Below are 10,764 nucleotides of genomic sequence, written 5' to 3' on the forward strand. Positions count from 1 at the left end.
CCCCGCCTTTTAAAGTTTTTTCTGAAGCATACTAGATTCTGCTCCAGTCCTTTGTTTTAACTTTCTGTTTCAAGTGTGTCTCTTGTAGACAACATATTCTGATTTCTAATCCATTGTGCTCTCTGCTTACATTTTATGGATAAGCTCATACCATTCACATTCATAGTTATGATTACTGTGTTTTTCCCTTCAGCCCATTATATTTCTTCTCTTTCTCTTTTTATCCTGTTCTTTCTCAAAAGTCTATTTTGTTTTTAGCCACTGCCTCCCTTAATCTGCCCTACCTTTTAATGTTCCTTCCCCCTTCTCTTATTCCCTCTCCTTCTATTTCCCTATTGGGTAAGTTACATTTCTATACACACCAGAATGTGTATCTATATTCTTCCCTTTTTAAACAATTTCAATGAGAATGATATTCAAGCATTGCTTACTCCCTCCCATTTTTCCTTCCACTGTAAAAGTTCTTCTTTGCATGCCTTTTTTTGTGGTAAATTTTCCTTTCCCCCTTCTCCCAGCACATCCTTCTTTCTCATTTCTTTTGGAGATTATCTCAACATAATAGACTCACATTCATGACCTCTGTCTGTGTAAATTCCTTTTAACCCTAATAATGATAAGTTCTGAGGAATTATATATATCATCTTCCCATATGTTTAACTTTATTGAGTTCCTTTCATGTCTGCCTTTTTATGCTTTGCTTCTCTTGAGTCTTCTGTTTGAATGTCAAATTTTCTCTTCAACTCTGATCTTTTTATCGGGAATACTGGAAAGTTTTCTATTTCATTGGATGTCTATCTCCCCTCCTCCCCCCACCCCGAAGGATTATACTCAGTTTTGTTGGATAGATGGTTCTTAGTTTTTAATCCTAGCTTTTTTACCTTCTAGAGTATAATATTCCAAGCCCTTCACTCCTTTAACATGGAAGCTGCTAAATCTTGTATGATCCTAACTACGACTCCACAATATTCAAATTACTTCTTTCTGGCAACTTGAAGTGTTTTCTTTTTGACCTGGGAGCTCTGGAATTTGGCTATAATAATCTTGAGAGTTTTCATTTTGGGATGTCTGTCAGGAGGTGATCATGTATTCTTTGAATTTCTATTTTACACTCTCTTTACTCTCTGGATCTAAGATATTGGGACAGTTTTCCTTGATAATTGCTTAAAAGATGATGTCTAGGCTCTTTCTTTGATCTTGGATTTCAGGTAATCCAATAATTCTTAAATCATCTCTCATCAATCTATTTTCCAGGTCAGTTGTTTTTCCAGTGAGTCATTTTACATTTTCTTCTATTTTTCATTCTTTTGACTTTTGTTTCATTATTTATTGATTTCTTATGGAGTCATTAGCTTCCATTTGCCCAATTCTCATTTTTAAGGAATTCTTTTCTTTAGTGAGATTTTGTACTTCTTTTCCCATTTGGTCAATTTCGTTTTTAAGGAATTCTATTCTTATGTGAATTTTATGCCTCTTTTTCCATTTGGCCAATTATTTTTAAGGAGTTTTTTTCTTCATTAAATTTGTGTACCTCCTTTTCCATTTGACCTATTCTATTTTTTAAGAAGTTCTTTTCAGTGAATTTTTGTGCCTCTTTTTACCATCAGGTCAATTCTATTTTTAAGGTGTTATTTTCTTCAGCATATCCTCTCTTCTTTTACCAAGCTTTTAATTCTCTTTTCATAATTTTCTTGCACTACTCTCATTTCTTTTCCCATTTTTTCCTCTACCACTCATCTCTTTCTTTAACTATTCTAGGAATTCTTGTTGGGGTAGGGTCCAATTAGTATTTTTCCTTGAGACTTTGTTTGTAGCTGTTTTCACATTGTAGTTATTTTGAGTTTATTTCTTGGTCTTCCCTGCCATCATAATAGCTTTTGAAAAATTTTATTATTTTAATTTTTTGGTTACATTTTGAGTTCAAATTTGTCTCCTTCTCTTCCTCCCAGCCCCACATTAGAGAAGGTCAACATTTGATATATGTGGAACCATGCAATACATACACACTTTCATATATCTTCCTCTAGAGGTGGAGAGCACTTTCCTTCACATGTCCTTTGTAGTCGATTGAATGTTTATATTCCTCAGAATAGTTTACTCATTTGCAGTTACTCTTTGAACAATATTAATGTTATTGTATACAATGTTCTCTTGTTTCTGCTCATTTTATTCTTCATTATTCCATGCAAGCCTTTCCATGTTTTTCTAAAACCAACCTGCTTATTATTTCTTACAGCATAGTAATAGTCCAGCACAATCATCACAACTGATTTAGCCATTTCTCTAATTGATGGACATCCCCTCAATTTCCAGTTCTTGGCCACCACAAAAAGATATGCTGTCATATTATATAACGTGTGGGTTCTTTCCCTTTTTCCCTGATGACCAAAAGCAGACCTAATAGTGATGGTTATTAGTTATTAGTCTTTCATTTTTGAAGAGGACCAATGACAACATGATATTGGGTTCAGGATGTGGTGTATTCTTTGGCTGATCAGTCCAATGAAAGTTTGGAAGACTCTACCACAGGTTGGCCATAATTCATCTCTTAGAACATTGGCAATGGATATATATATATATATGAATTTGCCTAACTCACAATTTCCTTTGTGCTACCGTCATTCTACTTTGCCCATGGAGTACAACACCTTCTTTGATGTGGGTATGCCATGCTGGGCAGTCCTGTACCAGTGTGTCCCATATCTTACAATTGATATGAAAGTTCTTCAGAGAGACTTTAAGAGTGTCCTTGTATCACTTCTGACCACCATGTGAGCTCTTGCCTTGTGTGAGTTCTCCATAAAATAGTCTTTTGGGCAAATGTACTTTTGGCATTCACACAATGTGGCCAGCCCATTGGATTTGCATTCTTTAAAGTAGCGTTTGAATGCTTAGCAGTTCTGCTTGAGAGAGGACCTCTCAAGATAAAGGCCTATTTTTAAGTTCTAAAACTTTAGGGTAATTTTCCTTAATAATTTCTTGACATATAATGTTTAGATTCTGTTTTTGATCATGACTTTCAGGTAGTCCAACAATTCTTAAATTGTTTCTCCTTGATCTGTTTTCTAGGCCAGTTGTTTTTCCAATGAGTTATTTTATGTTCTCTTTTATTTTTGCATTCTTTTGATTTTGTTTTATTATTTCTTGATGTCTTATGAAGTCATTAGCCCTTGCCCAATTCTAATTTTTAAAGAGTTCTTTTCTTCAGTAAGTTTTTGGATCTCTTTTTCCAGTTGGTTGACTTTCTTTTCATAATTGTATTGATTTTCTTGCATTACTTTTATTTCTTTCCTCCAATTTCCCCTAACCTTTCTTATTTGATTTTTAAAGTTTGGTTTAAGCTCTTCTAAGAACTCTTTTTGTGACCATTTTACATTTTTCTTTGAAGCTTTCTTTGAAGTTGTTTTGATTTTATTATCTTCTCAATTTGAACCCTGATCTTCTCAATCAATGTAGTAACTATCTGTGATTGGGTTCTTTTTCTGTTTTTTCCTTATTTTTTTAATGGCCTATTTCTTGGTTGTTAACTTTATGTTAAGGTTGGGCTCTGCTCCCAGGTAGTGGGGGAAGGTCTTTCATACTGTTGTTTTTGAGCTGTATTCAAGGACCTTTGACCTATTGGTTCTTCCAATGTGCTACAATCTAAGACCTCGTCTCTACTTTCCTAGCTTGCCCTTTGGTTTATGAATAACCTCACGTACTCTTCTTCCCCCTTGAGCTGTGACTACACCGCTGTATGGCAAATGCTTTCACTCCTGTTGGTCCTGGAAATACACCACTGACCTCTGTTCTCCTGTGGCTGCAGGCCCCTGTTTACTCCTCTGCTGGGGAAGCAAAACCAGGAACTTTGCTCTCGAGTTGTGTGACCACACTGGAAGGGCTCCTCCCTTGGTGATGTCTTTCTTGTCTGCAGCCATGTACCTGGGCCCTGTGTCCACTGCCAGTAGAGGCCAACCCTTTAATCCTTCTGTGATCTGCCCCCTCTCCTCTGCCCAGTCTTTCCCTGTTTAGCTTCTTACCCACACATGGTCCTGGTGTGAAAGCTCCTAAATCCTCTGCCTCTGACACAGCTCCCCTGTCTTGTTGCTGGTGACCATCCACACTTCCAGTCAGACCACCAGCCCTGGCAGGTCAGAGCTTTCTGAACATCCTCCCAAGTTGTCTTAGGCTTGATGTCTGCTTTGCCCCAACTTTTTATTATTTCTGCCACTCTAAAATTCATTGTGAGGTGTTATTTTATGTTATTGGGGGGAGGATGAATTTGGGAGAGCCAGGTAATTTCCTGCCTTATTCCACCTCTTCCCAAAATTCCCTCTTTCATAGCTTTTTATGGTCAAGCTATTTTTTCTCATTGTTTGCTCCTTTTCCTGCCTATTTCTTGACTTTGAGCTTTATGTTAAAGTTGGACTCTGCTCATTTCGGGGTGTGAAGGCAAAAAGCTTCAGACTTTTTCATGCTGCTCTTTTTCAGAGTAAGTCTGAAGATCTGCAGGTTTTTGGTGCTTCTAAGGTGATCCCGGGAGAGGTGTGGCCACTGCTCTCTTGGTCTGCACTCCTGCTCCCCTGTAGCCACAAGTGCTGACCTCCAGTGCTCCCCACTGTCCTGGAGCTGTGATCCAGAACTGTGTCTGGGCAATAGAGTTACCCATCAGTGTCAGCAAAGGGGCCTCTGGAATCTCTTTCTCACCAGATATCTGAGCTCCTAACCATCTCTGAGCTGAGAGCTTCTGAAACTTCTGCAGAGGTGGTGATGGCTGCTGTAGCTTGTTGTCGGTGGGCTTTGGACAGACCCCCCCCCCCCCCAGTGTTGTAGACTTCTCCTGCTGTCTTCCTGAGTCTTCTTGGGTTGGAAAAATGTCTCATCTTGACCTTTTTGTTGACTCTGCTGCTCCAAAATTTGATTTGAGGTGTTATTTTAAAGTTGTTTAGAAAAGAATGTTGGGAGAGTTCAGCTGTGTTGTGCTGTCTTAGCTTCTCACCTTACCATACACTTCTATGGGGGACTTTTAATTCCTCCCTCTCCTAGACACACCTACCCCCATCTCTTTCCTGTCTCATCACTCAGTGGCATTTTAGGTAGGTGTTTGTTTTGGATTCCTCCTTTCCTGAAGGCCTGCTGAGACTGCCCCAAATCTTGGTGTGTGAAGGTCCCCACAAACGGGGCAGTATGAGTGGGTCATACCCTGAGCCTCCCAGTTTCTATGCAGTAGAGGCAGGACCATGTCCTAGGGACTCCCCAGTCATGGGATGCTGTTTTCTTTTCTGTCACAGGGAGGTGATACGAACAGTCGTGAATTCAGTGGACTTGGGGTCTTTGCCTCTCACGACTTCTGGAATCAAAGCAGATGCAAGGCCTCATTCTTCACCCCTCGGTATCATGACGCCTAATGCTGGCAGAAATCTCATCAAATCGTCTTCATGTGAGTACCTAGGACTGTATTTAGAAAAGCAGGTGGATTCAGGTCATGTTACCAAAGAGTCAGTGAGGGTTGAGTCTCAGATCTTGCTTGCTCTGTAGCCCTGGGCAAGTCACTTTCCTCTCTAGGGCTCAGCTTCCTCATCTGGAAAACGGGACAGTTGGGTGAGATTTTTGATGGAGGTGCCTTCCATGCTAACATTATGTGATTCTAGTATTTGTACAGAATAGAAGAGAGAGACCCCTTGCAATGTTGCTCTAATTGAGGCAATGAAGTGAAATTTCCTTGTTCTCTCGAGTCATTCCTTTGGGCGACTGAATCTAACGGACTGTTTTTCCTCTCTGAGATCATCAGCAGTGTCTTCTGGGACAACTTTTACCTTTACATGTTGTGCTGGTCTGCAGGGAGGGAAGAGGAGGAGGAGGGGGAGGAAGAGGAGGAGGAGGAGGAAGAGGAGGAGAAGGAAGGAGGAGAAGGAAGGAGGAGGAGGAGGAGGAAGAGGAGGGGGAGGACCTTTAGAACAATACTGGCTTCACTCAGCTGAAAAGAAGGAGACCAGAGCTGACTTAAGTGGTGGCTGCTGGAGGCCCATCCAGGACTTGGTGACTGACTGTTCTCACTCTCTACCTTCTTCTCAAGTTTCAGAGACTCTGCTTCATCCCCCTCCCAAGCAGTGCTAGCAAGCTAATTGGATTTTTTTTTCTTTCCCAAAGTATGCCCCTGTACCTTAGAAAAATGGTTTAACTTTCAAAGAAAGATAAATTAATTGATGGTGGCTTCAGGCCGATCCCCCTTGAGGTTGAAACAGGGCCAAGTCATTCAAAAGCAATTTTCAGCTTTTGGGAACCTGGGGAAAGAAAAAAGATTTGAGACCTGGGAACGAAACCTGTCCAGTCCCCCCTGTGAGGCGTCCGGTGATTCCCCTTCCCTCTGTGCCTCCCTGTCCCTGGTTGTTTCGGTCTGCCTCCTACACCCCCCGGGTCCCTCCTGACCACCCCAGGCTGGGGTAGACACGAGGGGTCCCGTGTCACCTGTCAGTGTGACAAGACCAGGACACTCAGCGCTGTGGGGAAGGCCCCTTTGTCACCAGCTTACAGATGGATCCCATCGTGTCAGCGCCCTCCTGTGGGTTTGAGGCTAAAGATGTTTAGTACAGTTAGTTTTGGTTTTGCTTGCTCGCCCCTCCCCAAGTCATTCCTCAAAATTTCAGATCTAATAATTTCTGCATGCACAATGCATACATGTGTATACATACATATAGTAATACGTGTATAGACATGCACATATAGACAATAATGCACTGTGGAAATTAGGCAATAATACACATATACGATATGTAATAATAAAGATACACACGGCATATCGTACACACGATGCACAATATACCGCGATACATATAACGGGAAACGATAGCATGCACACAGAATAACGGGGAGTACAGAATGCGCAGCACACAATATTCCATGCCATATAATGTGTACAGTATATAATGGTACAGGCACACACCCCTTAAGGCCTTGCTCACCCTCATGACGATGGCAGCGGTGGTGATGGTGACAAGGACAAGACGTCTGTGTCGCCGGCTTGGACCTGTCATTTCACAGCTGTGGGAAGCTTCTGGGAAGATACCCTCCTCCACCAGTGCAGGTGGACAGCAGCCTACAGAGTGGAGATTTGGAGAATTGCCTGGGGCGGGTGACCTCATCAGTTCCCATGCCCACCTCCATGAGGCTCGCATCCACTTTTCCAGCCCGTCTGCTGACCTTCCTCCATCACACTGGGTGTCCTGTTGGCGTCTTAAACTAGACATGTCTCAGATTATTGCCTCCCCTCCTGACGCCCTCCTCTCCAAACTGGGGGCGCAAGAATGGCTCATTTTTGTGTGACGCTGAGGCTCCCCAAGCACTGCCCTTCCACGAGCCCAGCCAGGGTTGGAAGTATAATTATTATTATGCCCCTTTTATAGAAAAAAGAACGAAGTTTTAGGGAGAGGGGGAAACTGCCTTGCCCGTGTTCATGAATCTAAAAATGGTGCAAAGACACCTTAAATCCAGGCCTTCCGACTCCCAGTGCAATGTACTTTGCAGCCCCTTTGATGGATTGACTCAATGTCTGCCCTGTCCATGGCCAGGTACATCTAGGCTCCCAGGTGGTATCCCAGAGGGCTCAGTGAGGAATCACATTGATAAATTGGGGTTGGGGGTCACAAATAATCCCACCATCTCTCTCTTGTATCTCATGTGTATGTTCTAGGGGAGATGGAGCTTTTGTAAAAATGTTTTCTATCTGCCCAGAGCTTAATAAGTGATGGACAGAGCTAATAAATAAGTTGTAATCACAAAACCACTTACAGCCTGGTGCGTAAAAGCTGAAGATTTACCAGGCCACAAGCATTCTTTTCCTTCCTTCTTGCTCTCCCTGGTAGGTAGTAAAATAAATGAAATTCCATGGTAAAAGAAAATTAAGTCATTTGTTACTAATTTCTGCCTTCGGTGAGTGCAAACCGTATTTACCCGTATGATGTCCTGTTGTGTTTTTCTCCTCTTCCCCATTTTAAGACTGAAAAGAAGTATGTGCATGTGTGTACATGCATGTAAACATATGTGGATGAAGGTACCTTGGTTAGATTTAGACCCAACGTGCCTTGGTTGGTCCCCGTGCAGGGCATGTGGACTGGTGCCAGGCACTGGATTTGAGTAGAGATATTGTCAAGCCGGAGTGACAGCCTTGGAGACCATGGCAGAGGAGACTGGGAGAAAGGATGGGTCAGGGTTAGCCTGGAGGAGACAAGGCTTAGGCATGCTGATGGGATGTGGTGTGGCGGAGGGAGCCAGCTTTTCTGGGTGGCTTCAGAGGGCCAGACTAGGATGAGCGGGAGACAGTCTGCAGGGCTAGGAATTCTGGCTAATCACTGACTTCAGAGCTCTCCACAACGGCCTTTGTCTCTGGATGCTCAGCACCTGTGTGCCTGGTGTGCAAACAAGAGTTGCTTAATAAATACCCATTTGTTGTATGCCTGCATGGTAGAATGTAAGCTCCCTGAGGACAGGGAGTGGCTCCTTTTGTCTGGTAGCCCCAGCCCCTAGCTGTAGCTTGCATATAGTGGGCACTTGCTAAGTCCTTGTTGCTTGCTTGCAGGGCAGCCAGCAGAGGCTGGCAGTGACAGGCTGGGAACACTGTAGAAGACATTGTCACCAGCCAGAGGAGAGGTGGGATGAGGTGGGAGCATCATGGAGGTCACTGACTTTTAGTAAGAGCCTGAGCCTGAGTTCTGGATGAGCCCCTTAACCTCCGTGGGCCTCAGTTTACTCATCTGTGTTCTGGACGTGGGGCTCCAGGGACTCTTCTGACTCAGAATCCGAGAGCTGTTGTTGCTGAGTATTTTTCATTCCCGATGTGGGAGTGATGTCCAGCGATGTCCATACTCTGCACAGACTCTGAGTGTCGCCCCCTCCGCCCCCTTTTCTTTTAGCCAAACTGGCTTCATCGCTCCACGATCCAGGGCGTTTACTGGTCTCTCTGCCTCTGGTCAGGCCCATAGTGATCCCAGGCATCTACCAAATGGTATGATTTACCCGTAATGAGATTCTCCTCTGGCTGCCCTGCTGTCTGGTGGGAAGGCGCAGATCTGCTTAGTTAAAACAAGGTTCGCTCTGTGTGGAGAAGCCCACAGAGCCGGAGTCCCTGCCCTCAGGAGGCGGGTGTTCTCCTGGAAGGGGCAGAGGAAAGTCTGCTTTGTTTTCCTGTGTTCCTTCTCTCAGAGCTGGAATCTGGGGCGGGGGCGGGGAAGGGGGGGGGTCAAACTCAGAATCCCAGATCTTGAGGGGACTGGATTCGATGACTGGGAAAGCCCCGTCCAGGTCTCCGTCCGTGGTCTCTTGGTTGGGTGGGAAAAGCACCAGTCATATAGAGCAGGGAGCAGGCATTCCCGGCCTTGTGTGACTCCAGGCAGTCCTTTGAGCCTCTTCCCCAAGGGGAGGGACCGTCCTTCCTCTCCCCACCCCCTCCACAGTGCTGTCTGGGGCTTGGGCTGTGCCCCTGGGACCCTTTCATCACTGGGGCTCGGCCTTTCTAGAAGCTGAGCTGATCTGGCCTGATTCTGAAGGCTTCTCTCTGGCTTTCTGCTGTAAATACATTTATTAAACAGCTGCTTCTGTTTTCCAGCCATATGCGTTGTGAATCCCATCTTGTCTTTTGCGGATCTTGATCGAATCTTCTTTCAAAAAATTCTCAAAAAGGAAGAGGACTTGAAGAAAGCGTTTAGCATAATTGATTCCGAGCAAACCCTGAGGGTGACAAAGAATCAGCTGAGAAGGATAATTGAAGTCTACCTTCTGCCTCTCACCAGAAAGCAGTTTAATGAAGTCTTGTCTCAGGTATGGACAGCGATCGTTGGCAAGGGCAGTAGACTATGCCAAGGCATCCTCTGACTCTTCAGAGTGACAGAGGGAGGCTGGGGGTGGGGGCTGGAGAGGCAGCCGAGATTAGTGCCCCGGGACATGGGAGCCACATTCTAGGACCCCTGGGGCCTACAGCAAGGAGCTCCTCTTATGGCTCCCATGACTCATCTGTAAGATGAAGGGGTGGCACTAAGGTACCCCCAGGCCTGACATCCCTGGTCCTCAGGCCCCTCCCTGCCCTGACATCCCCTGTTCTACAGGCTTGCCTTGTCTTTAATGGCTGGGACTTCCTATGAGGAAACTCTGGGAAGAAGGCATATCATACAAATTGTATATGTAGTAATGAATGCCTTTGTGGGGTCTGCCCTCAAGGCCCCTACCATTTGGGCAAATACACTCAAATAAATAAATCTGGGTAAATACTGTGATACCAAGGGCGCAGTTAGGTGGCACAGGAGACAGTGTGCTGGACCCGGAGGCAGGAAAACCTGAAATCAAATCTGGCCCCAGACTCTAAGAAGCCGTGTGACTCTGGGCAAGTCACTTGCCCCCTTTTGCCTCGGTTTTCTAGTCTGTATAATGAGCTGGAGAAGGAAATGGCAAAACATTCCAGCATCTCTGCCAGGAAAATCCCAGAAGGTTCATGGAGAGTCAGACATGAATGAATAAGTGAAGAGAAGGATGTGCGCACACACACTCACTCACACATACGCACACACACGCACGTACGAATGCATGCACATGCTCACACTCGCTCACACACGTGCTCACATACTCACGGACACACACACATACACACACACACTGGCTCACACAAATGCACACACATGCACTTATGAATGCTCACACTCACATTCGCTCACACATGTGCTCACACACTCACGGACACCCTCACACACGTGCTCACACTCACACTGGCTCACACACATGCTCACACACTCATGGACACAC

General features: G+C 44.5%; 1 protein-coding gene across 1 annotated transcript in view; it reads left to right on the forward strand.

Annotated features, from left to right (window-relative positions):
• Positions 1-10,764, forward strand: part of EFCAB6 (EF-hand calcium binding domain 6) — a 195,544-nt gene that overhangs the window by 23,850 nt on the left and 160,930 nt on the right. Inside the window, exons 2-4 of the mRNA XM_069102833.1 lie at positions 4,068-4,127; positions 5,268-5,416; positions 9,578-9,789. Coding sequence (XP_068958934.1) covers positions 4,068-4,127; positions 5,268-5,416; positions 9,578-9,789 — 421 coding nt within the window. The remainder of the gene's footprint in view (positions 1-4,067; positions 4,128-5,267; positions 5,417-9,577; positions 9,790-10,764) is intronic.

This window comes from Petaurus breviceps, unplaced genomic scaffold (assembly GCF_028583685.1).
Source record: "Petaurus breviceps papuanus isolate PSGF00001 unplaced genomic scaffold, PetGlider_PUasm1.0 558, whole genome shotgun sequence".
NCBI classification, from domain to species: Eukaryota; Metazoa; Chordata; class Mammalia; order Diprotodontia; family Petauridae; genus Petaurus; species Petaurus breviceps.